This window comes from Schistocerca americana, chromosome 2 (genome assembly GCF_021461395.2).
Source record: "Schistocerca americana isolate TAMUIC-IGC-003095 chromosome 2, iqSchAmer2.1, whole genome shotgun sequence".
In the NCBI taxonomy this organism is placed as follows: domain Eukaryota; kingdom Metazoa; phylum Arthropoda; class Insecta; order Orthoptera; family Acrididae; genus Schistocerca; species Schistocerca americana.
The window spans coordinates 302239881-302267020 of NC_060120.1; the positions used below are offsets into that span (position 1 = coordinate 302239881).

Below are 27140 nucleotides of genomic sequence, written 5' to 3' on the forward strand. Positions count from 1 at the left end.
GTGAATTCCATGTGAAGTAGTCTCCTTTGACAATGGCTTCCTTTTAAAGATGGCATGCAGTAGAAGTTTATTGCCGTCTGCTGTAATGCAAAACATCATTGTACATCTTAGTTTCTCCTCCTCAGTCGTCCTTACAAGGACTTATTTTGAGCCAGTTGGAGCAACGGTGTTGTTATGCGGGATATCAAAAAACACTGGCGTCTGGTCAAACCAAACTGGGGGAGCAAACAGTCATATTACTGGCGCACTTGTATTACGTAACGATGGACCTCGATTACCTTATCTGTGTATTCTCGAGGTGAACGCTGCCTCAAAGATCTTCCCCTTAGTAGACTGAGATTTCACCGCCTCATAAAACGAATCATCCAACCAATACTTGCTTTAAAATCCTGTCAATGTTGAGACTGGCAGCCATCTCGCGAGCTTTGTTCTCAATCATTTCGTAAGAGACAGCACAACCGTTATTCCTTAGTTCACTGACGTAAGCGATTATTCATTATCGATTTCGGGATATTTCCCTGTCGTAGGCCCATGGAAATGTTTGGAACTTACCTTTGCGGCCATAGTTTATCTTTTGTCTCCGTCAGTACCTTAGTGGAGGGGGATCAACGGAGAAATGTGTTCCTGCAGCTTTCAATCCGTTTGTTTCGGCGTAAGATAACACGTTTAACTGAAATTTTCCCGTATTGTTTGAATATTTCGACATTGTCACGACTTGTAACAAACTGACCTGGAAATACGTCTGCAACTTCACTTTTCAAATTTATGGCATTTTGTGACAATGGAAATATTTTTATGCCAAGTACTGCTGTGTCCGTTGTTGTCCATTGTCAAGTTATTTGAAGGCCGCTCCAGTAGGAACGAACCAGGAGAGGGAATCATGTGAGATATTAATAAAATAATTTTGTAATGGTGAAAAATCGTAGGGGAGGGCAACATGCGATGGGAGAGCTTGTGCGATAAAATACGGTACATAGGTCCGCTGCTCGCGGCCTTGCGGTAGCGTTCTCGCTACCCCAGCACGGGATCCCGGGTTCGATTCCCGGCGGAGTCAGGGATTTTCCCTGCCACGAGATGACTGGGAGTTGTTGTGTCGCCTTCATCATCATCATTCATCCCCATTACGGTCGAAGGAAGGCCATGGCAAACCACCTCCACTAGGACCTTGCCTAGTACGGTGCTGCGGGTCTCTCGCATCGTTCCCCTACACTCTGTCACGGAGTATGGGACTTCATCATCATAGGGTGGACAGAAAATGTCTGATACGCTGGTACGAATGTTGCAGGGCAGGTTGTGCTGACATATAAATGTTAAGAAAATATTCGATACGTTGCGCCGTTTCCGAGTTATTTAGCACTGAAACTAGGCAATGGGGGGCTTCGCGCACTCACATTCAAGCAACCTGCCAAAGGCGGTGTTAACCTAGCGAGCGCTTTGTTTAGTTAGCTGAAACTTGAACAACTTGATTGGCTAGCTTCAATGCGTTATAATTCGGAAACGGCGCAACGTATCGTACTTTTTTCTTAACATTTATGTCTCAGTCCAACCTGCGACTCTTTTACTTGATTTTTCTATTCTGCATAGCGTCTTTCTCTTTTTATCGTGTATATAAGTTGCCAACAAAGCACTTTTTTCGCCAGCCGTCCATCCCATAATCTCATCACAAGTCCACCTCATTTTAAACGCCGTTTTTACATCTGTTCGGTGATGAACATGGGAGTTTTCATTTGATTCCTGATTTCCTTATTGGGGATCTTCTCTCACATTTTAGAGTGAACCAACAGACTGAAACTATTGCACTCGCTCCGTCCTTTCAAACACGCGAACGATGCTACTATGAGTATGGTCTCACTAAAAAAAAAAATACACGTCCGCCAGAGGCGCTGATTATCAGCAAGCAAAGAGTATGCATCTGTGGCTACTCGGTCGATCCTTACTGGGATTCGATGTATCTATATGAGCTGCACAGTAGTGATGTCTTTTTGAGTTCTTTAAAGAAAGCACCGGATTCCATGATTTGTCCAGGCAGGAGCTTCAGCGTGGAACACCACACATCGTCTTCTGTTTACCCTACAATAAATTGTTTCCAGCTAAGCCGGAGTATTCAAGGAATAAATTGACAGCATAACACAGCATATTATCTACCATTCCCGTGACTTTAACTGAATTCGTCTGTATCTTCGTTTAAAGAAAACACTCATGTATGATCAAGAAATCTTGATGTAAGTTACATTATTTTCATAAGGGTTACCCATCTGTAGCATCTCCTATTTTAATTGTTTCAGTACTTTCCCTAAACAAGCGAGCCGACATCTGTGACCGAGCGGTTCTAGGTGCTTTAGTCCGGAGCCGCGCTGCTGCTAAGGTCGCAGGCTCGAATCCTGCCTCGGGCATGGATGTGTGTAATGTCTTAGGTTAGTTAGGTGTAAGTAGTTCTAAGTCTAGGGGACTGATGACCTCAGATGTTAAGTCCCATAATGCTTAGAGCCATTTGAACGATTTTAAACAAGCGAAGTGCGAGCCTGGGTAAAGCTTATCGTTGCCAGTAGGCCAGCCTTTGAAGTGAAATTTAATTACGTTTACTTGTAACGGCTATATACCCACACTCAATCTATATTTTGACCAAAATGTTGATGAAAACGGTGTAATAAATGATTGATATTTCCCTAAAATGTTGTTGCTGATCGTATTCGTTATGAGCTAGTGACTTATAGTCGAGGACAAGTCAAAGACCATAGTGCAACTAACAATATAGAATCACTGAAGACAGTATTATAAATACCATAGAGAATTAATTTCGACAGAGTCTTCATAGTTAGTTAAAAGCAATACCGCATGCGCATGCGTGAGGATGGTATCTAGCAGCACAAAGAGCACACAGTTGTCTGCAGTCAGAAGGCAGGTTTGAAGTAGCTCTCCATCCTAGCCCATCCTGTGCAGGCTTCTACATATCTGCTTGACTACGGTAACCTACATCCATTTGAACCCACTTTTGTATTCGTCCCTTGGTCCCCCCTACAATTATAGCCCCAAATTTCCTTCCAGTACCAAACTGACAATTCCTTGACGCCTCAGGATGTGTGCTGTCAAGCGATTAACCGATCTCTTCGTTCAATCAAGTTGTGCTGTAAATTTTACACAGATTGTACACCATTTTAATAAAGGGGATCAATTTAATTTATTTAATTTAAGCTGTGATCAAAAATTCAAATGGTTCAAATGGCTCTGACAAGGGAACCTCCCCATCGCACCCCCCTCAGATTTAGTTATAAGTTGGCACAGTGGATAGGCCTTGAAAAACTGAACACACATCAATCGAGAAAACAGGAAGAAGTTGTGTGGAACTATGAAAAAATAAGCAAAATATACAAACTGAGTAGTCTATGGGCAACATAGGCAACATCAAGGCTAGTGCAAGCTAAAGAGCGCCTTGGTCCTGTGGTTAGCGTGAGCAGCTGTCGAACGAGGGGTCCTTGGTTCAAGGCTTCCCTCGAGTGAAAAGTTTACTTTCTTTATTTTCGCAAAGTTATGATCTGTCGTTCGTTCATTGACGTCTCTGTTCACTGTAATAAGTTTAGTGTCTGTGTTTTGCGACTGCACCGCAAAACCGTACGATTAGTAGACGAAAGGACGTGCCTCTCCAATGGGGACCGAAAACATTTGATCGCTAGGTCATAGGTCAATCGATTCCTCCACAGGAAAACACGTCTGATATATTCTATACGACACTGGTGACGGCATGTGAGTCACATGACAGGAATATGTTGTCGACCCACCTTAACTTGTACACTTGGCGAATGGGTAAAAAGATTCTTCTACCTTGCCCGATTTAGGTTTTCTTGATGATGTCATAATCACTCCCAAAAAACTGATGGAAACATAAGAGTTTGTCACATGAACTGAAAATAAAAAATTAAAATTTTTACTCGAGGGAAGACTTGAACTAAGGTCCTCTCGTTCCTCGGCTCCTCACACTAACCACAGGACCACAGCGCTGCTGTGCTGACATTATCCTTCATGTTGCCTATCTTGCACATAGACTACTTAGTTTGTATATTTTGCTTATTTTTTCATAGTTCCACACAACTTCTTCCTGTTTTCTCAATTGATGTGTGTTCAGTTTTTCAAGGTCTATCCACTGTGCCAACATATGACTAAATCTGAGGGGGGGGGGGGGGGCGATGGGGAGGTTCCCTTGTGAGTACTATGGGACTTAACTGCTGAGGCCATCAGTCCCCTAGAACTTAGAACTACTTAAACGTAACTAACCTAAGGACATCACACACATCCATGCCCGAGGCAGGATTCGAACCTGCGACCGCAGCGGTCGCGCCGTTCCAGACTGTAGCGGCTAGAACCGCTCGGCCACCTCGGCCGGCTAAGCTGTAATCCACTCTCATTAAATGTATGCCTTCAATCCCTCCATTCTGAGTGCACTGCGAGCAACTTGCTTCAGCCATTATTCAGTCATAATGCACTGTCAAGTTTACAAGATTTTAATTTCACTTTTGTAACAACTCAGTATCCACTTACAATAAACAATGTTTACTAATTAAAAGCAAGGACCTTAAAAAAAGGAAGAGAAATATTGTGCATACAAATGTTCTATCCAGATTGTTATTTATACACTCCAGTTTAGAGAAATTTGGCGGTGGCGAGAGGAAATCTTTTTCGCAGTTGAAATCGATTCACTTCGAAGAACGCACCCTCGCTGTGTTGCAGGGTACATTCCTAAGGTGACGATGGCTCCCAGACCAATGCGGTAAAACTGTCCAAAAAATATTGTTCAGAACTACGAGAGGTCACTTCTCAGTGGAGTCTGTTCACACGTGTCATGTTATGCAAAATCAAGGAGTACCCAATGTTATTATGTGGTACCAAGACTGTGTTACACATCAGGTGGTTAAAAAAAACCATGGCTGAGTTTAGCTCATGAATTTCTGTAAGCATCTTTTTCGTGCATTGTTCATTTTGTTAATGAATAAGTTTTTTTTTTGTTGTTTCTTGGTGCCGACCCACAAGAAATAGCCGCGAGTAATAATTTTTGTCAACTGGTTTCTGCCTCGCTGAAATAGTGCACAGCTGGTTTTTCCGTTAATTTCAATGCACTTCAACAGTACTAGAATATTCGATAGTTCCTGGATAACTTCCAATGCGCTCTAGGCCACCGTGTTCACCATAAAACACAAGGTCGCACAGTGTATGCACACGTGCGTGTTTTGCTCTTCATAACTTCATTATGTATATAAATACTGATAGTATATGGGCAAATGCCTCCCATTTGTTGACTCTTCCATTTTTAATAAACTGTGTCAAGCTCCCTTTCATATTCAGAAATTTTATAGGGAAAGCTTCTTAAGGCATTTATCCCATATACTGGATATCCCGTCTTTTTAAGTACGAACCATGACTGCACCTAATGACTTTTTTGCGCTAGTTTCAAGGGATTTTCTTTCCATCACTCCAAGAAGCAGAGGAAGCTGTTTGGTGGTCCGGCCTATGAAGGAGTCGACGTTCTTCCCAGTCAAATGTTCCAGTAGTGTGCGAGTGGGCCAGAGGGAATCCCAATTGGGAATGTTGGCAGGGGACTCGCAGTTCAAGCATACGCCTGGTAGCGCAGTATAAAACCTCCCGAAAACATTGTTCGGAACCGGTGTGTGTGTGTGTGTGTGTGTGTGTGTGTGTGTGTGTATGTCGATGTGATGTATCATAGGAAAATGCTTCTGGCAATAAATAGTTTTGGGTCCTCGTGAATTTGCGTTGCGGTTAAAGGAAAGCGATTACTCTCCCTACGACCGCTTCGCACGGAAAAATACTGGTTTGTATGGGCGGAAAGCTACGAGACCTTGCTGCATGGCCGAAACAGCACTGCGAGCGAAACAGTGGAGGGCGCCTCCTGCATACTCCCCTTCCACTGCTCGAACGCCGGATTCAGTTTATAGCTTCACCACTAGATGTCTCTGGGGGTTCTGAAACCGTCGCTCAGCGCGCGGAACTGACACACAATAATTGAAAAACGTGTTTGTCGTTCGTGACAGTAAGAACGCTCCTAGAAATCAGTGGCGAATATAAGTCACCATACAACGCTGCATTTCGATCGATGCCATCATTATATAATTACTGAGGTTACCCGGCGCTAATAGATGGTAACTACATACTCTCGGCGAGGGGTAACTTTTCAGTGAATAGCAATTGTAATGGTCGTCTTACGCAATGATTGTCGAAGAAATGAACAGGATCCATATTTCGTAATTCTGTAATTCAAGTGAGAAGTTTTTAAAAACATTGGTTTTTCTCAACCAGAAAGATTGACCCGTAAAAATCAGGCAAAGGTAGTTGAAGTAAATTTCGTAAAGTGATTACCGCGAGGAAGTAGATTTCGTAAAGTGACTAGCAAATATTCGTCTATGTAAATTACTTGTTATACATATTTTTCATTGACAGAATTCATTTACAGTTCTATGCAAGAAAATTTTCCCCATTATCAACAAACATAACATAAATCGAATACAAGACATAACTGAAAGAAAGCACGCCCCACTGTGCTCATTGCAATGAATTATATATTATAGGAAAAGAGGCAACACGAACTTAAGCAAAAGGTAAAAATTTTTCTACCGACGTAAATATGAAATCTATTTCGAAAATCCCTGGTGAAAAGGGAGATTGGAAACTGTTCTTTTTTCTTGATACTTAGCTCATTCCAGTGGCATAATACTTCGTGATAAACACACAATGCTTGCTTGTGGAAATCACAGGAATAAATGTCCACTGATGCTAACGTCACAGTTCATGGCCTTAAGACGTTGTTAAGAGGTACGAATGGCTAAATAATCAAGAGTAGTAGTTGTTCCAGGTATAGGGAGTGCACAATTTTTTGAAAGTTTCAAGTAGGCCTAATACGAAGGGGACGAACTAAAGCAGTCTGATCAAACTACCAACAGAATGTGAAAGTAGTCTCAAAAGAAGACAACAAACAGTAAATACCTCGGTTTATAGGTACTGTGATAAGATAAATTTGGATGTTAAAAATTGCCTCCATTAAAGTTTCAAGCTTTTGAAATGTCTACTCACTGAAGAACGCTAAACAACTCTTAAAATGGAAACAACAAATGAGTCTACAATTAGGTAGGAAAGCTTAGCTATTGATGTCCTCAAAACTGGCACTTGAAGAAGAAGACGTGACCCATGAAAACCTTAAGAGAAAAGTTACGACGAATATAAGCTTGGAACTAGCGGTGAAATTACGTCAATCTGCTAAAAGAATCAGAGACATGACGCTAATTTTTTTTGTCGTATAGTTTCGATGTTATATTGAGGGAATTTTTCCTGTGGTTAATGCACAACTCATATCCATGGAAGGATGTTAATCTAACACGACAACGATTTAGACTCTCCAGAATTCCTCGAAGCCAGTTCACTGAAAACCGCCTCCTTTTCTTTAGCAGTACTACAGTCGAGTTCTTTACTCATTCCTGCAACAAAGACTGCGAATCAGTGCACCTTTTATAATTACGTTACTAACGGACAAAACTCTGGGCATTAGGAACTTCGTTCAGCGAACCGCTCTATCGGGACACACAATGACACAGCTCTCCTCTTTACAACTTGTCCAAGACACAGACCATGACCGTGACATTTTTGTTCGTGTTTGTGTGCACTTCCATAAGTCGAGATGGTTCGCAATCCCTTTTTTTCCGTGTGCGAGTTTTTCCTTGTCAGATAAAAGTCTGCACTTTGGGGAAGTGCTTGGTTTGATAGTGGCCAGGAGTTTCGAAACCCTACCTCGATGGTTTCTTTCTACTCTGTTGTTTTCTCAGCACAAGAGCTTTAGTAGACCTACTTTAAGTCCGCGCCACTGTTATAACTCTGCAGTTTCTAACTATTGCATAGAGGATGTTTTAGAACGATGTTTTAAAAATTTTGGGCCAAGCACCATGCACCAAAACAAGAAACATACGCCCAGTAAATATGGGCTCTAAAATGCATACCTCAAGAGCTATGAGCAGTTGTTCATCCCCGATGTTGTGAACCACATCTCTTTTATGGCAAGCTCTTTGCTTTCCATGTATCGGGAGGAGGTAGTATGGACAAAGACAAGAAAAAAATGTCCAGTAAACATGAGCTCTAAAATGCCTACCTTAAGAGCTATGAAGAGGTGTGTTTCACTGAAGCGAAGGCGAACAAGTGATCGTAATTCGTAAGGTATACATTTTAGATTTTTAAAATGTCATTCTGAAACACCCTGTATAAAGCAAATGGCAGGCTATGATTCGTTGCCTTGGTATTCGGAAACTGCAGTTTGTCTACATTTATCTACTCGAATACTGCTAAACTAGGACAAACCGGGAACATCGATTGCGAATGGTCACAGGCTTGTTCGACTGTCTGGAAACGTTGAAATACTGAGAAATCTTAATTGGCAGACAGTCGTAGAAAGTAAACCTCGTGAGAACCTGCTTAGGAAATTTCAAGATATTCTTACCGTGCAGAACACCCACACGTACCTATCCCGTAGAGATCGAGCAAATAAAAATATGTCAATAACTGTTCGCACAGACGCGTAGAGTCAGTTATTCACCCTACGCTCTATCCATGAATGTAATGGAAAGAAATGTTAATGTTGTTGTAGTTGTTATTGTCGAAGTCGTCGTCTTCCGTCCGAAGACTGATTTACCGCAGCTCTCCCTGCTAGTTTATCTTGTGCCAGCCTCTTCATCTCCGCCTAACTAGACATTTAAACCTGTTTACTGTATTCTTACCTTTTTCTGCCTCTAGAATTTTTACCACTCACACTTATCTCCATTACCTTACTGACCATCTCTTGAAGCCTCAGGTCGTATCCTGTCAACCGATCCCTTCTTTTAGCGGAGTTCTGCCATAAATTTGTTTTTTCTCCAATTCGGTGGTGTCTTCACATTTATTATTCGATCTCCCCATCTAATCTTCAGCATTCTTCCATAGCACGACATTTCAAAAGCTTCTGTCCTCTTATTTTCTTAATTGCCTGTCGTTAACGTTTCATTTCTGTAGCAGTCTACACTCCAACAAATACCTCCATGAAAAGGCTTCCTAGCACCAACTTTTATATCGTTAGCAAACTTTTCTTTTAAAGAATGCTTTTCGTGTTGTTGCCAGTCTGCATTCTATATCTTCCGAACTTCGAACATCATCAGTTATCTTGCTGCCCAGATAACAAAACTCATTTACTACTTTTAGTCTCTCATTTCCTGATGTAATTTCCTGATCATCGCCTGATTTAATTCGACTACATTCCATTACCCTTGTTTAACTTTCGTTGATGTTCTTCTTAGATGGAATAGCATCGGGGCTGCGCCATGAGCCTGTCTCACTCCCTTCTCAGCCACTGCTTCCACGTTCTTCGACTCTTAGAATTGCAGTCTGGTTACTGTACAAGCTATACATAAATCTTCGCTCTCTATATTTTATACCGGCTACCCTCAAAAATTCAGAGATTATAATTCAGTTTACGTGCTCAAAAGCTTTCTCTAAATCTACAAATGCTACAAACGTAGATTTTCCTTCTTAAATTTGTCTTCTAAGATAAGTAGTAACTTTCATAGGACTTGGAATTTGGCGTACGCATACTGATGTCTTCTATGAAGAAGGTTTCTTTCGTTAAGACGTAAGCCAGTCGTGAAAGCGCGGTCTTCCGGGTGCCGAAGCACCCACGCCACATTGACGGAAGAAGAATGGAAACAGGCAAACTACGAACGCCAACATCTTGTACCACGATACGTAACACATTGTCTTCGCCATAAGTTCTGAAGAAACAAGCGATTTCACCAGCTGAATGAAGACTGCGACTGCAAAGTGTACAACGAACATTGTGAAAGAAATCCTGCAAAAGTCTGCAGTGAAGAGGAATAACAGTATAAAACTATGACTAGAGTAATGGAACTTAGTTTTGTTTGTACACATTTTGCGCATTTTCATTAAAGGTGATAAGTTAGATCATAGGGGTCAGTATTGCTTCGGGTGTTCCTGCATTTCTCCGGAACACAAAATGTTTTTCCCCCAGTGTCTGCCTCTACCAGGTTCTCCGTTAATGTATGGGACAAAAAAAGCCTTCTGCGACAGTCTGTCGCACAGTATGTGTGTAGATGTAGATGGAGATGACGTTGTCCCTTCTCGACCGATATAATTATACTGTCTCCAAGAATGGGTTTAGCTAAGGTGACAGTGCCTACTCGTCATCATCGATTTCGTCCCAATTTATGTTATACGCAGGACTGGCCACACATGAAACTGACGGCAGTGGGAGCTACAGATGGACAAACGTTTACAAAAAATAGCATCTCTGGCGGGGGTCAAGCATGACATGAGCTATTTATGTTGGTGTTGTTTCGAAGCAGCAGTTGGCGCAGCGCAGTGGGAAGAGATGGAAGAAATGTTGGCAGGAACTCTTTTTATTTTCAATTTTTATGTTACTTACACTGCAAATAAACCGAAACAATGCTCAAAATAATATCTACATCTACATCTACATGGATACTCTGCAAATCACATTTAACTGCCTGGCAGAGGGTTCATCGAACCATCTTCACAATTCTATATTATTCCAATCTCGTACAGCGCGCGTAAAGAATGAACACCTATATCTTTCCGTACGAGCTCTGATTTCCCTTATTTTATCGTGGTTATCGTTCCGCCCAGGTCGGTGTCAACAAAATATTTTCGCATTCGGAGGAGAAAGTTGGTGATTGGAATTTCGTGAGAAGATTCCGTCGCAACGAAAAACGCCTTTCTTTTAATGATTTCCAGCCCAAATCCTGTATCATTTTTGTTACACTCTCTCCCATATTTCGCGATAATACAAAACGTGCTGCCTTTCGTTGAACTTTTCCGATGTACTACGTCAGTTCTACCTCGTAAGGATCCCACACCGCGCAGCAGTATTCTAAAAGAGGACGGACAAACGTAGTGTAGGCAGTTTCCTTAGTAGGTCTGTTACATTTTCTAAGTGACCTGCCAATAAAACGCAGCTTTTGGTTAGCCTTCCCCACAACATTTTCTAAGTGTTCTTTCCAATTTAAGCTGTTCGTAATTGTAATACCTAGGTATTTAGTGGAATTTACGGCTTTTAGATTAGACTGATTTATCGCGTAACCGAAGTTTAACGAGTTCCTTTTAGTACTCATGTGGACGATCTCACACTTTCGTTATTTAGGGTCAACTGCCACTTTTCACGCCATTCAGATATTTTTTCCAAATCGTTTTGCAGTCTGTTTTGATCTTCTGATGACTTTATTAGTCGATAAACGACAGTGTCATCTGCAAACAACCGAAGGCGGCTGCTCAGATTGTCTCCTAAATCGTAGATAAGGAACAGCAAAGGTTCAAATGGCTCTGAGTACTATGGGACTCAACTTCTGAGGTCATTAGTCCCCTAGAACTTAGAACTACATAAACCTAACTAACCTAAGGACATCACACACATCCATGCCCGAGGCAGGATTCGAACCTGCGACTGTAGTGGTTGCGCCGTTCCAGACTGCAGCGCCTTGGACCGCACGGCCAACAGCAAAGGGCTTATAACAGTACCTTGGGGAACGCCATAAATCAGTTCTGTTTTACTCGATGACTTTCCGTCAATTACTACGGACTGTGACCTCTCTGACAGGAAATCGCAAATCCAGTCACATAACTGAGACGATATTCCATAAGCACGCAATTTTACTACGAGCCGTTTGTGTGGTACAATGTCAAAAACCTTCCGGAAATCCAGGAATATGGAATCGATCTGAAATCCTTGTCAATAGCACTCAGCACTTCATGTGAATAAAGAGCTAGTTGTGTTTCACAGGAACGATGTTTTTTAAACCCATGTTGGCTGTGTGCCAATAGACCGTTTCTTTCGAGGTAATTCATAATGTTGGAACACAATATATGTTCTAAAATCCGCTGCATATCGACGTTAACGATATGGGCCTGTAATTTAGTGGATTACTACTACTACCTTTCTTGGGTATTGGTGTGACCTGTGCAACTTTCCAGTCTTTGGGTTACGGGTCTTTCCTCGAGCGAACGGTTGGTATATTTATTAATATATTCTTAAAAGGCGTCAAAAGAAAAGGCAGTGAAAATTTGCGATAACAGTTTTTCGTGAATGGATTGTAGTTACAGCGTCTCTAGGACTCTGCAAATAACTCTCCAGGAAGATATTGTAATTAAAGCGCACAGGGTTTCGTATTCTCTTGGTTTCATCCTGAGCTCGGAGCAGTGTTATGCGTGGTTTGCTGACAAACTGGAGAGATAGGAGATAACATTTTATGAATGTCTACCATGCCTGTTTTCCTACTAGATACTTTAAACAACCAAGTAATTCTAAAAATGCGGTGTATGTAACGAGTGCAAACCACCGAGAAAATTTCTGCTTCCGTTGCTTTTACGATGAATGTCATTCTAGGAGGTGTAAATAATGGACCGTAAAATAATAAAAGTATTTAATTTTTGATGCCTTGGAAATTTCTTTGCCATCGCGAATTTTCTTTTGCTTTTCCTGTTCATGCCTTTTATGAAATTATTGTCACGTACAATATATTGAGCCTTATTTCTCTTTATTTGCAGTGTAGGTAATGTCAAAAATGTTTTCCGTATAGGGACTCGATCCTAGGCCCCTTGGATTACCATTTTTACTCTTGCCGCTACACGAACCGCTACGCATCGCCCAACCCGCATTGAAAATGCTATTTTTTCTAATCGCTTGGCCATCTGGAGCTTTCACTCCTGTCGTTTTCATTTCTGGCCTAACACTGCATATACAATAAATTTGGACGAAACTGGTGGTGACGAGTAGGCGCAGTTCCCTTGTCAGCTGCAGTGAGAGGGACGTATCGTGTACGGAGCGCTGGCGGTAGCACAGTGTTCGATGTACGGCATTTCGCTTGCAGTCAGCTGCTGATCCGCGGGAGTCCTGTTACAACGGGCGTAGCGGCCGTGTCTAACGAGCGAGCGTCACAGCTGGGCTGTCACCAGGCCGGCCAGCCACGTGGCCCAGGTCGGGGCAGCAACCGCGCAGCTTCCGGCAGCCCGCGCGCCTTATCGCAGCTGCAAGTAACGAGTATGCCGCGTTCCCAGCCCTCCCCCACACACAGAACAGCATCGCTAGCCCAGTGCAGACTCGGCGCGCGAGTCCAGGTGTGCGGTACACCGGCGGGTCGCACGGAGTCGAGCGGCGGACTCCATTCTTACCGGAACCCGTTGGATCGTACCGGTTCGAAGCGGTACGTTCCCGCCGCGAAATACCTCTCCGTCTCGGAGAAACAGCCTGCTTTCTGTCGGCTGCGGCGCACGCCACGAAGGCCGCCGTCTATTACCACGCGATCAAAACCCTCTTTTTCGCCTCGTTTGAAGAGAGACAGCAACCTTTTTTTCTCGGAAACACTATGTCGCAAAAACTTTCCAGACGAAAACTGGTGTATCGTTTCAAGACGCCACGCTCGTAATTAACAGTCCGTCTTGTTGCTTCCATCACAGCATTTTATGTCATTTGCCATTATTTTACTTTTAGTTTCTAAATGCCCCAGCAGTGCAACAAATAGAGTTAATAAAGCTGAAGAGTTAGCAGGAACATTCAATTATTTCGTAACAGACTTCCGCAGGTGGTATTATGAAGCACAATGACAGTGTGCGAAATATCATTTACTGTATCATTCATATTTGTCAGTTACAAGCCGGCCGCTGTGCAAGAGCGGTTCTAGGCGCTTTCGTCCGGAACCGCGCCGCTGCTAAGGTCGCAGGTTCGAATCCTGCCTCTGGCATGGATGTGAGTGATGTCATTAGGTAACTTAGGTTTAGTTCTAAGTCTAGGGGGCTGATGACCTCAGGTGTTAAGCCCCACAGTGCTTAGTGCCATTTTGTCAGTTACAAGATTATAGTGTGTCCGCAACCCGAAGGTCGTTTTAACATCACACCATTTTAATAGATATTGTCTTAGTGCATATTGCAAGCGTTTGTCTTTCTCCGACCTTCAGGATTACTCCAGACCTTTGATTCTGTAACCTGAAATTTCCTCACCGACCCATACTTCTTACTTATAAGCCAGAACAACGATCTTTTATCTTTCAAAAATATAGAAATACTGGCACTGACATGCTGATGCATCACAGATGTATAACTTACGTATACAAGATTTATATGAAGTATTTGGAACATTTACTGTCAGGAGCCCATAAAATTACAATGTCTTTATGGATTATTCCGTCGGTACTTGGAGCATCATCAACATATTAAAACCTGAACTACACTGTATTGATCTCCCACAAACATTTTTTTTAAATTCGTTACGAACCGGCTTTCGACTTCATAGGCCACCCTCAGAGAACATAGACTAAACAGATAACACAACATCAGTGAGAGTTTATACCTGTACAAATATTGATTTTCTGAAGATGTGTGACCTTTTAACACTGAATCTATATCTATACAAAAACGCTAACATTATGGAAGTCACAAAGGAGCTATGAACAAAGACATCTTTCGTTACTCTACACTGAAAGATTAGCGGAACAAGAATGTACGGGCCAAAAATGGTACGCAAATGAGTATTGATACAGATTACTGTGCTATATTTACAAAATAATTCGTGAATATAATGGGCAGGCAAAAAAAGGGGGGGGGGGAGAAGGGTAGAAGCAGTCACTGGAATGTGGATGGTGAACAGTTATACTGTTTAAGATAAGCGTATTATTCATTGATGGGAAAAATATTAACTGGCTGGTGCTATTTCAGCAAGAGTGAAAGTAACATCTCCATCTCCATCTGCACAGCTGCTCTGCAAGTCACACCTAAGTGCCTGGTAGAAGGATCATCCGACCACCTGCACAACAATTCTCATTCCAACAGCTCTTATTCCACTCTCGAACAGCGCGCGGAAAAAAGAACATCTATATCTTTCCGTGAGAGGTCTGATTTCCCTTGTCTTATCATGATGATCGTTTCTCCATATGCAAGTCGGTGTCAACCAATTTTTTTTTCGGATTCAGAGGAGAAAGTTGGTAATTGAAACTTCGTGAGAAGATCCCGCCATAACGAGAAACGCCTTTGTTTTAATTATGTCCACCCTCGATGCTGTGTCCTCCCCCATTTCTCGGTAATATAAAACGTGCTACCCTTCTCTGAACTTTTTCCATGTACTCCGTTAATCCTATCTGGTAAAGATGCCACACGGCTCAACAGAACTCCGAGGACGTACAAGCGTAGTATAGGCAGTAGATTCGTTGCATCTTCTGTTCTTCCAATAAAAAAACAGTCTTTGGTTCTCCTTCCCTACAACATTTTCTATATGATCTTTTCTATTTTAGTTGTTTGTAATTGTAATTCCTAGTTATGTAGATGAATTTACGGCCTTTAAGTTTAACTGATTTATCTTGTAAAAGAAGTTTAACGGTTTCCATTGAACACTCGGGTGGATGACTCCACACTTTTCATTATTTAGGGTTAATTGCCAATTTTCGCATCATGCAAGTATTTTATCTAAATCGCTCTGCAATTGCATTTCATCTTCTGATAACTTTACTAGACGATAAAGGACAGAATCATCTGCAAACAACCTAAGAAGGCTGCTCAGATTGTCTCCTAAATCTTTTATGTAGATAAGAAACTGCAGAAGGCCCATAACAGTACATTAGGGAACGCCAGAAATCACTTCTATCTTACTCGTTGACTTTCTGTCATTTACGACGGACTGTGACCTCTCTTACACCAAATCACGAATCCAGTCGCGTAACAGACGATTTTCCATAGGCACGTAATTTGATTACAAGCCGTTTGTGAGGTACGGTGTCAAGAGTCTTTTAGAAACCTAGATACACGGGATCAATTCGAAATCCTTTGTCTATAGCACTCAGCACTTCGTGTAAGTAAAGAGCTAGTTGTGTCTGACAACAACGATGTTCTCTAAATCTGTGTTGACAGTGTGTCAACAGCCCGTCCTCTTAGAGGTAATTCATAATGTTTGAACACAATATGTGTTTTCGCTGAATATCAACTTTAATATTATCGGCCTGTAATGGATTACTCCCATTGCCTTTCTTGAATACTGATGTGACCTGTGCAACTTTCCAGTCTTTGGGTACGGATCTTTGGCCGAGCAGGCGGTTGTATATGATCGTTAAGTATGGAGCTATTGCATCAGCATTCTCTGAAAGAAACCTAATTGGCACACAGCCTGGACCAGAAGATTTGTTTTTATTAAGTGATTTAAATTGCTTTACTACTCCGAGGATATCTACTTCTGAGTTACCCATGTTGGCAGCTGTTCTTGATTCGAACTGTAGAATATTACCTTCGTCTTCTTTGGTGAACGAATTTTGGAAGGCTGTGTTTGGTAACTATGCTTTAGTAGCACTATCATTGATAGTATTTCCATTGATATTGCACAGAGAAGGCATTGATTGTGTCTTGCTGCTTGCATATTTTACATACGACCACAATCTCTTTGGATTTGCTGCAAGGTTTCAAGACAAAGTTTCGATGCGTCTCGCGTTGAAGTACGCGCTAAATTTTGAGCTTCTATAGAAGATCGTCAATTTGGGGATTATACATACGTTTAAATTTGGCATGTTTTTTCGTCGTTTCTGCAGATTTATTTTTCCATAGCTTCTTTGTGAATTTCATTGCACTTGCGTTTTAGTACAGACACACTGGGTGTAACGGGGATAAGTGCAAACATTTCTATAGGTGGCCGAGGACTGCGTGCTGAACAGCATTACATCAGCATTTACGTCATTTGTAGACTAAAAGTCGTACCTATTACAAGCCAAATATATTTAGGCTGAGCAGCATCTCCAAGCACTTGTAGCAAGAGCAAAGCCATTAATGTGTATTTATCCATTGGTAGCAGATGTGCAGGGTGATGAAGTGGGGATGCAAAATGTTTCGCGCATAGCGACAGACGTAGTACACTTAGTGGTGCAGTTATAACCACGCAGAGAACCTCACGTCGTAAAGTTGGTGACATATTTGTGGGAAGACTTTTCTGGTCATCGGGACTCATCAGTGAAGACAATTCCACATCAGTCAGTGAGATTCCAGGTCGAAAACGTGTCTGGAGACGCCCAGGACTGCGGTGGGTTACCTACATGACTGTTGCCCACCACACGGGCCAACAAACAGGAGCTTTGGTCACGAGAGCAGGACCCCTTTGGTTGTCATCTGCGGCAAGCTTACAGCCCAGCGGTACGTCGACACTATTCTACGCCCTGTCTTGTTGCGCTGCATAACAAGTCCTCCTGGGTTTACATTTGAGCAGTATGATGCCCGTCCGTACACGGTGAGAGTTTCTGCCGCTTGTCTTCATGCCTGGCAACCCTACCTTGATCAGCAAGGCTCCAAGATGATTTCCCAGTTGAGAACGTTTGGGGCACTATGGGCAGAGCCCTCCAACCAGCTTGTAATTTTGACTAAATATCGCGCCAGTTGGACAGAATTTGGTACGATGTCCTTCAAGAGGACATCCAACAGCTCTGTCAATCAGTGCCAAGCCGAATAACTGCCTGCGCAGGGGCCAGACGTGGACCAAAGTGTTATTGATTTGCTCAGTTTGTGTAGCTCGTTCTATTGACCTAATCAACCATTTTTTTCTGAAACTGTATTCATTCGTTTGTCTGTACGTGTACATATCATCTACCGATTTCCGTCCCATTCGGATAATTCCTTCGTGGTGCGTTGTCTTTGTCTTTTTTTTTTTTTTTTTTTTTTTTTACGAGGGACATTTATTAAGTGACGCAACATATTGTGTCTGTATGGGGGGCAATTGGTACCACTCTTCTGGTCGACGTCAGAGCCAACGTATTGTTGCATCAATAACTTCCCCATCATCCACGTACTGCTTCCCACGGAGTGCATCCCTGTGCCCTGTGGGCGACAGAGGTGGAAGTCGGAAGGTGCGAGATCCGTGATGGAGGGTGGACGAGGAAGAACAGCCCACTGAAGTGTTGTGAGCTCCTCTCTGGTGCGCAGACTTGCGTGAGGCTTTGTGTTGTCATGGAGAAGGAGAAATTAGTTTGTATTTTTGTGGCGACGAACATGCTGAAGTCGTTTCTTCAGTTTCCTGAGGGTAGCGCAGTACACTCAGAGTTGATCGCTGCGCCGTGAGGGAGGACATCAAACAAAATAAATTATCTCTTCAGAGTCCCAGAAGACTGTAGCTGTGACTTTAATGGCCGAGGGTGAAGCTTTGAACCTGTTATGCGGAGGAGAGGCGGCATGGCACCACTCTATGGATTCCAGTTTTGTTTCTGGTTCGAAGTGATGAAACCATGTTTCATCGCCCGACGATGTTCGACAGAAAATTATCATAATCAGCCCCGTAACGCTCAAGAAAATCCACGCAGATGGTCCTTCGTTGCTCTTTACTGTCTTCTGTTACGCGGCGAGGAAACCAGCGGGCACACACCTTTGAGTACCCCGAGTGCTGGAAGAGTGCGTCAGAACTACCAACAGAGACGGCCAGTTGTGCAACGAGATGTTTGATTCCGATCCGTCAGTCCCCTCCAATGAGAGTGGCTGCACGTTCCAACATTGCAGCAGTCACAGTTCTGGACGGTGTACGACCGGTCGGCAGGCGGGAGAGTGGACAAGTTTGCACGGCCATATTGCGATGCCTTGCCCAACGACTCATCGTGCTTTTGTTCACTGTCATGTCTCCGTAGATAGTCTGCAAGCGCCTATGAATATCTGCAATGCTCTGGTTTTCCGCCAAAAGAAATGCAGTGACAGCTCTGTGCTTGGAACGACGTCCGTTACAGACGCCATTTTGAAGGCTACGTAAAGCGCCACCAACAATTGGAACTTCATGAAACTGCAGGGGCTGAAGCTTAAATATTTCACGAAGTGCCACAACAAATTCCGCGTTTTTTCAAGCGAAATCGGTAGAGAGAAAGAAGTGTTGCATTACTTATCGAACGCCCCTCGTACTTGTTTTTATATGCAGACAAAAGAGGTATCAAAAATACAAAGCGAATGCACTAAAACCAGCTTATAAAATACAGGAAGACGGATACTATCAACCTAGTATTAGGCCACTCAGCATGTAGCTGCGTTTCCCGCTACTAGCTCGCCAGTTGAGCATGTCAATTCTAGGGCCAATTGTGACAGACGCGCTGTAATTTCAATTTCTCCGTAGCAACACACATGGCTGCTGTCAGCTGTAAGCAATCGGCATTTTCCTTGGTTCCATAGTGGAAAGATCATCCACCGACAGCGCTTATGTACAGTGTGAGATCTTGTCGGAAGTGCCTGAATAGTTCAGTGACTGACAACATTGCCTGCATAGGGCAAGGTTCCGAGTTCGAGTCTCGATCTGGGGGTTTTAATCTGCCAGGACGATCGCTGATTATTCACAAATTACTATAATGAAACAATAAGCAAGCAGTTTCATAAAAGAAACTTAATTTCTTTACCTGAATGAGATTTTCACTCTGCAGCGGGGTTTGCGCTGATTTGAAACTTCCTGGCAGATTAAAACTGTGTGCCGGGCCGATATTCGAACTCGGGACCTTTGCAAAGATCCCGAGTTCGAGTCTCGGCCCGGCACTCAGTTTTAATTTGCCAGGAAGTTTCAATTTCTTTACCTGTTTCAGGCACTTAGTGTCCTTCTTCAGAAGGTTGTGCCTATTGCATTATTTGCGAGTGTCAGTAACAAAGTGCAAGCACCAAAATCCCATGGTCATAAAGTTCAGTCTCTGCATAAAACTATAAATTACTTCTAGCGGTAATATAGGGAAAAAAGCTTAAAGCTTTTATACGGGTTGGGTCCCCATAGTCACATTTGCAGCTGAAGTGCTTACCTGGTGGGCGTCGAATTCTCGCTTGACGACCTCCTGGATGCGGGAGGAGCGCACAGTGGTGAGCCCGTTGATGGTGTCCGACAGGTGCGAAAACACGGGGCTGCGTCCTGTGAACAGTCCACAGCGAACTGGTTAGGCTAAACAATGGCTCCAAACACTATGGGACTTAACATCTGAGGTCAACAGTCCCCTAGAACTTAGAACTACTTAAACCTAACTAACCTAAGGACATCATACACATCCATGCCCGAGGCAGGATTCGAACCTGCGACCGTAGCACCCGCGTGTTTCCGGGCTGAAGCGCCTAGAACAGCTCGATGACAGCGGCCGGCTCTGGTTGAGCGCGGCTCGGTTGTTAGCACAGGCCACCGAAATATCAGTACCTCTCAAAAATGCGTCTTCTTACGAAACAATCGTGAGTCTTTCTGCCGTTTATTATTCCTTAAAGTTAAAGCGATCACAAATGATAGGACTCCAACCTACCACAGTCACAAAATGGAGAAAACACTTAAGCGACGACTGTTTTACAAGCTGATAGGTACTGTAGCGCATGAAAACTGTCGAATTAGTAGTTTTCAGTCAACAAGTAACAGAAGTGTTGACATAGTGATATCACTCTATTATTTTCCTTTTACTTTTGTTGTGCCTTCCTTACTCCCCTGCAATGCAGGCAAAGTGGGCAGTTGCAGAAATTTCTATTCCTTTCGGCCATACGACAGGCGGCTAGTAGGGCAATAAGAGACCAGATTGGGAACGTGCGGTGAGGGTGGTGAGTCGCAGTTTGGAATTTTCCAGAAAGCTGAGGATAAACTCCCGGAAATATTTGTGAGAAACGGGAGCAATGGTTCCAGTTTTACTGTTGCGACAGATCTGACCTTTTCTCTAAAGACCACTTGATGTCAAAGAGGCTCGTACTGAATAATGCAAACCAGCAATTGTATAATGGAACGAGAAAGTCCATTACCATATTCCTACCACAATCACTGCGAGAAACGAATGAGGCAATACACATTTCCATGACACAAATGCTCTTTTGAACACACTATACCTCTCAATTACAAGTACCGTCGAACACTATCTACATTACGACAATATTGACACGCGAAGATTTTTCTGTTGGTTCCAGTGCAACTGTGAGATTTGAGGCTCCATGTTGAATCCCGTGTATAGTCTATGTAGGCAATGTGGCAGAATCATAAGGCCTCCTTTCCACTGAAATAAGTTCCTGATATAACGCGTAGAAGGCGTGATTCCGTTAATTACGTGATTTCAAAGAATTTTAAAGGATTACTTTTCCATTTTTCTACCGAAAACCGGTCTGAGGTTGACCACTGTGTGCTACATCACCAGAGAGTCTTATTTTGTCTTTCTCTGGTATAATGATCGTGGAACTTCACTGAACACTCTTCCCATAAATTAATCACCAGCCCAAGTACTGTGCTGTCCCTAGATCCATGTCAAACATTCCATGGACCTCCAAACTTCACCCATCCTCGCCTGCCGGAACTTGAAACAGGGCCCACGAAATCTGTGTCGAGATATAGCCTTTCTTCCAGCCCTAATTAACAAACACATCTTTCCATATTCTCTATCTCCTACACCCTCCGTCTCAGTAATTGTTAGTTGCTTCTTGCAGTTCCACTGGGCACCATTACAGGTAGTCATCATTCCACCTACATCATGAATACGATCATTTCCGTGCATTATCAACATTATATCTTAGCAGCTGTATCACCAACTCCGATTACATTTTAACGTTTGTGTAAATTTATCAGATTTTTTAAAATTGTTAAATATTTCACCAATGTACGTTTTGAATCCTCTATTCATTAACTCAGTCACCATATTGGCACCGAGACGAAAGACAACAGAAAGAAGACCGAAATACTGAATTCAGTCTTCCGACGTTGCTCCATCACAGAAGACCGTAATTCGCCCCCTCCTTTCCATCATTGTACGAACGTCGAAATGTCAGATACTGAGATAACCGATCGCGGAATACAAAAGCAACTACAGTCGCTCAGTGGCGGAAAGGCATCACGACGAGATACACCATGGGATCAAAAGTATCCGAACATCTGGCTGAAAATGACTTACAAGTTCTTGACACTGTCCATCGGTAATGCCTTTATCACAGCTTCCACTCTCGCAGACATACGTTAAATCAGGTGCTGGAACATTTCTTGGGGAATGGCAGCCCATTCTTCCCGGAGTGCTGCACTGAGGTGAGGTATCGATGTCGGTCGGTGAGGCCTGGCACGAAGTCAGCGTTTCAAAACATCCCAAAGGTGTTCCATAGGATTCAGGTCAGGACTCTGTGCAGGCCCGTCCATTACAGGGATATTGTTGTCGTATAACCACTCCGCCACAGCCCGTGCATTATGAACAGGTGCTCGATCGTGTTGAAAGATGGAATCGCTATCTCCGAATTGCTCTTCAACAGTGGGAAGCAAGAAGGTCTTAAAACATCAATGTAGAACTGTGCTGTGATAGTGCTACGCAAAACAGCAAGGGATGCAAGCCTCCTCCATGAAAAACACGACCACACCATAACACCACCGCCTCCGAATTTTACTGTTGGCACTACACACGCTGGCACATGACGTTCACCGGGAATTCGCCATACCCACACCATGCCATCGGATCGCCACATTGTGTACCGTGATTCGTCACTCCACACAATGTTTTTCCACTGTTCAATCGTCTCTTACACCAAGCGAGGCATCGTTGGGCATTTACCGGCGTAATGAGTGGCTTATGTGCAGCCGCTCGACCATGAAATTCAAGTTTTCTCACCTCCCGTCTGTCATAGTACTTGCACTGGATCCTGATGCAGTTTGGAATTCTTGTGTGATGGTCTGGATAGATGTCTATTACACTTTACGGCTCTCTTCAACTGTCGGCGGTCTCTGCCAGTCAACAGACGAGGTCGGCCTGTACGCTTTTGTGCTGTGCGTGTCCCTTCACGTTTCCACTTCACAATCACATCGGAAACAGTGGACCTAGGGATGTTTAGGAATGTGGAAATCTCGCGTACAGACGTATGCCACAAGTGACACCCAATCACCTGACCACGTTCGAAGTCCGTGAGATCCGTGGAGTGCCCCATTCTGCTCTCGCACGATGTCTAATGATTACTGAGGTCGCTGATATGGAGTACCTGGCAGTAGTTGGCAGCACAATGCACCTAATATGAAAAAGGTATGTTTTAGTGGGGTCCGGATACTTCTGATCATGCAGAGCACCTGTAAGATTCTACAAAGACGGTGCGAAAGAACTTTCTCCCCTTCTAGCAGGAGTTTACCATAGTTCGCTGGAGCAACGAAGGGTACCTAGTCACTGGAAAAAGAGCAAGTCATTCCCGTTTTCAAGAAGGGTGGGACAGATGTGCGTAAATATAACCCTATATGGTCGACATCAATCTATTGCAGAATTATGTAACATATTTAATGCTCAAGAATTATGTCGTTTTTGGAGAACGAAAAGTCCTCCTAAAAATCAATATGGATTCCGCAAACAGAGACCTTGCGAAACTCTGCTCGCTCGTTGACTCCATGGGATCCATGACAGTTAAGACAACGGCGCTCAGGTTGATGCCATGTTCCTTGACATCAGGAAGGCATTTGACACCGTCCCGTACTACCGTTTGGTGAAATAACACAGGACCAGATTTCGACTGGATTAATGACTTCCTTGGAGACAGAATGCAACATTTCTAAGACCGTTGCTGTTTACAGCGTACGCGTATATAAATGATCTAGTAGAAAGCGTGGAGAGCTTTGTAAGACTGTTCACAGATGATGCGGTTGTCTGTAAGAAAATCGCAACGCCAGAAGACAGTATCGATTTGCAGAATGACCTACGCGGGATTGACGAGTGGTGTAAGCTCCGGCAGTTGACGTAAAGGAAAGTAAGAGATTGCGCACACATAGGAAAAGAAATCCACTACTGTACAGGTACACTATTGGTCATAAACTGTTGGAAACAATATCTAAAGTAAAATATCTAGGAGTAACTATCCAGAGCGACCTGAAGTGGAGTGGCCACATAAAAAAGTAGAAGGGGAAGCAGATGCCAGACTGAGATCCATAGGAAGAATCTTAAGGAAATGGAACTCATCCACGAAAGAAGTGGCATACAAGGCTCTTGTTCGACAGTTTTATGAGTGTTGTTCATCTATCTGGGATCATTACCGTGTAAATCAAATGGTTCAAATGGCTTTGAGCACTATGGGACTTAGCATCTGAGGTCATCAGTCCCCTAGAACTTAGAACTACTTAAACCTAACTAACCTAAGGACATCACACACATCCTTGCCCGAGGCAGGATTCGAACCTCCGACCGTAGCGGTCGCGCTGTTCCAGACTGAAGGACCTAGAACCGCTCGGCCACAGCGGCCGGCTTTCCCGTGTAAGACTGATAGAAAAAATAGAAAAGATCCAACGAAGAGCAGCGCGTTTCGTCACAAGATCGTTTAGTCCCCGCGAGAGCGTCACAGAGTTCCTCAACAAACTCCAGTGGCAGAGGCTACAAGAGAGGTGTTGTGCATCACTGAAAGGTCTACTATTGAAATTTCGAAAGAAAACTTTCCGGAAAGAGTCGAACACCATATTACTTCCTCCCACATACATCTCGCGAAATGACCACGACGAGAAAATTTGAAAAATTAGGGCTAATACAGGCTTACCGACAATCATTCTTCCTACGCTCCATTCGCGAGTGGAACAGGGGAGGGGGGGATCAGTTAGTGGTACCAGAATTACCCTCCACCATACACCGTTAGAAGGCTTGCGGAGTATGATGTAGATAGATACTTTTAAACACAGAATTTATTTCGTATATTATTGTTGAATGTGGAAAATCTCTGAATTAAGAGAGCGGTTTTATCGGCTGGTAGCGTGTCATTCACGGGAACTGAAATAACAGGTAATAAACAAACTGAGTGATTCACTCGGGGTTCATCGTTCATCACGCTTCTGACTCAAGCTGGCTGCCGGACTGCCCTGCGGGCGACAACCCTTCGCTACCCTGACTTTGTTTGTTGATGTTATTTGTATTGACTGTGACTGTGCTATTAACGACTTGCTGTCAGGTAATTTACGGACTGCCACTTCTGACTGTTAACTGTACAGGCACTTTACTTGTTGTGTGTGTTCATACCTGTAGTAACCTTTGCATGTGAAAATATATCATAGCCCAGACGGATACTTCAGATTTCGCTAGTCTTTCCAGTCTCTTAGTCTATTGCCATTCCAACACGGACGTCCATGGTTCTGCTCTAGCGACTAGAGTTTCAGTGCCAGATTCTGAAAGGAAGACTTAAAGCTCCATAAAAGAAACATGTCACATAAAGCAGTTCAACAAATGGCGGCTCAAATAATGTTTTCGTTATTATTTTCAGTCCGAAGACTGGTTTTATGCAGCTCTCCTAGTTTATGTGTGCAAATCTTACGTAACTACTTCAGCTGTGTCCATTTGAACCTACTTATGGTAGTCAAGTCTTGGTCTTCCTCTGCAATTTTTACCACATACACTTGCCTCCGTTATCAAACTGACCAGTTCTTACTGACTCAGAATGTGTCCTACCACCCAATCCCTCCTGTTAGTCAGATTGTGCCCTAATGTCATCAGCTTTACAACTTCCTCAGATTGAATAACGTCGGGGATTGGCAACAAACACTGTCTCACTCCCTTCTCAACTACTATTTCCCTTCTATGTCCTTCGATTCTTCTAAACGTAACTTCGTTTCTCTACAAGTTGTAGATAACCTTCTGCTCCCTGTATTTTATTCCTGTTACCTTCATACTTTCTAAGAATGTACCCCAGTCAACATCGTCAAACGCTTTCTTTAAATCTATAAATGCTATAAACGTCGATTTTCCTGTCCTTCACCTATCTCCTAAGAAAAGTCGTGGGGCCAATAGTGCTTCCCATATTGCTACATTTCTTCGGAACCCAAACTGACTTTCCACCAATTTTTATCATTGTTATCATTCTTCTGTTAACAGTTCGTTCTGAGTATTTTGCAAAGGTGATTTGCTATTATGCACATCTGACAGCATCTGCTTCTTCTTGATGTCTGTACATATACAGGGTGAAAAGTATTTAAACCGACAAACTCTGGGAGGTTGTAGGGGACATCAAAACAAATATTTTTCACTAATGTCATTTTTTCCTATGAGGAGCATTTAAAGCAGTAGAGGAAGATTTCTCTGGCGGCAAATTAATTAAACCAACAAACACTTATCCATTTTTTTATGACCAACACCCAACGCATTAACACAAACCAATTTCAGTTACAGTAGATTTTCAAAAATGCCTCCATTGACACGTAAGCAAAGGTTACACCGTCGGATCATGTTCTGTCTGACACGGGCAAAAACCCCAGGAGTATCCTGAATTATCGCTGCTACTATCCGGGCAACCAGATCCTCTTCGGTAGCAACAGGAGTTACGTAAACAAGGCTGCGCATCTCTCCCCACACAAAAAAGTCCAGAGTGGACATATGTGGGGATCGAGCAGGCCATGGTACAGGACCACCTCTGCCAATCCACTTTTCTGGGAACCGTCGGTCCAAGAATCGACGCACACGACGACTGAAATGTGTCAAGCTGGAACCACATGCGTTGTCTTGTAGGGAGCGTGGCGTCTTCCAGCAATTCTGGCAATGCTCTGGTGAGAAAATTGTAATAATGCCTGCTATTTAATGGCCTAGGTAGCAGATACGGCCCAATTAAACAGTCCCCAACAACACCGACCCACACATTAACGAAGAACCGCACCTGATGAGCGCTAGTTCAAAAAATGGTTCTGAGCACTATGGGACTCAACATCTCAGGTCATAAGTCCCCTAGAACCTAGAACTACTTAAACCTAACTAACCTAAGGACGTCACACACACCCATGCCCGAGGCAGGATTCGAACCTGCGACCGTAGCAGTCTCGCGGCTCCGGACTGCAGATGAGCGCTAGTAACTGTGGCATGTGGGTTGTCCTCACTCCAAACTTGCGAATTCTGCATGTTGAAGACACCATCACGCCCGAACGTCGCTTCCTCAGTAATCAACACAGAGGATGGAAATTTAGGATGCATTTCACACTGTTCCAGGTACCACTGCGAAAACTGTGCTCTGGGTGGATAATCAACTGGTTCCAGGTTGTTGACAAGCTGTAAGTGAAATGGACGTAACAATTGCTCTCGACGGACTGTTCTTACATTCGTCTGATTCGTACCCATGTTACGTGCAGTTGCACGAGTGCAGATTGAAGGATCCCGCTCCACATGCTGCGAGGCAGCTTCCTCAAATTGCAGCGTTCTTACCGT

General features: G+C 43.4%; 1 protein-coding gene across 1 annotated transcript in view; it reads right to left on the reverse strand.

The window, feature by feature from the left end:
* The window catches only part of LOC124591186 (ATP-binding cassette sub-family C member 4-like), a 384591-nt gene that overhangs the window by 60946 nt on the left and 296505 nt on the right, over window positions 1-27140 (reverse strand). Inside the window, exon 17 of the mRNA XM_047131714.1 lies at window positions 19815-19921. Within this exon, the coding sequence (XP_046987670.1) occupies window positions 19815-19921 (107 nt within the window). The remainder of the gene's footprint in view (window positions 1-19814; window positions 19922-27140) is intronic.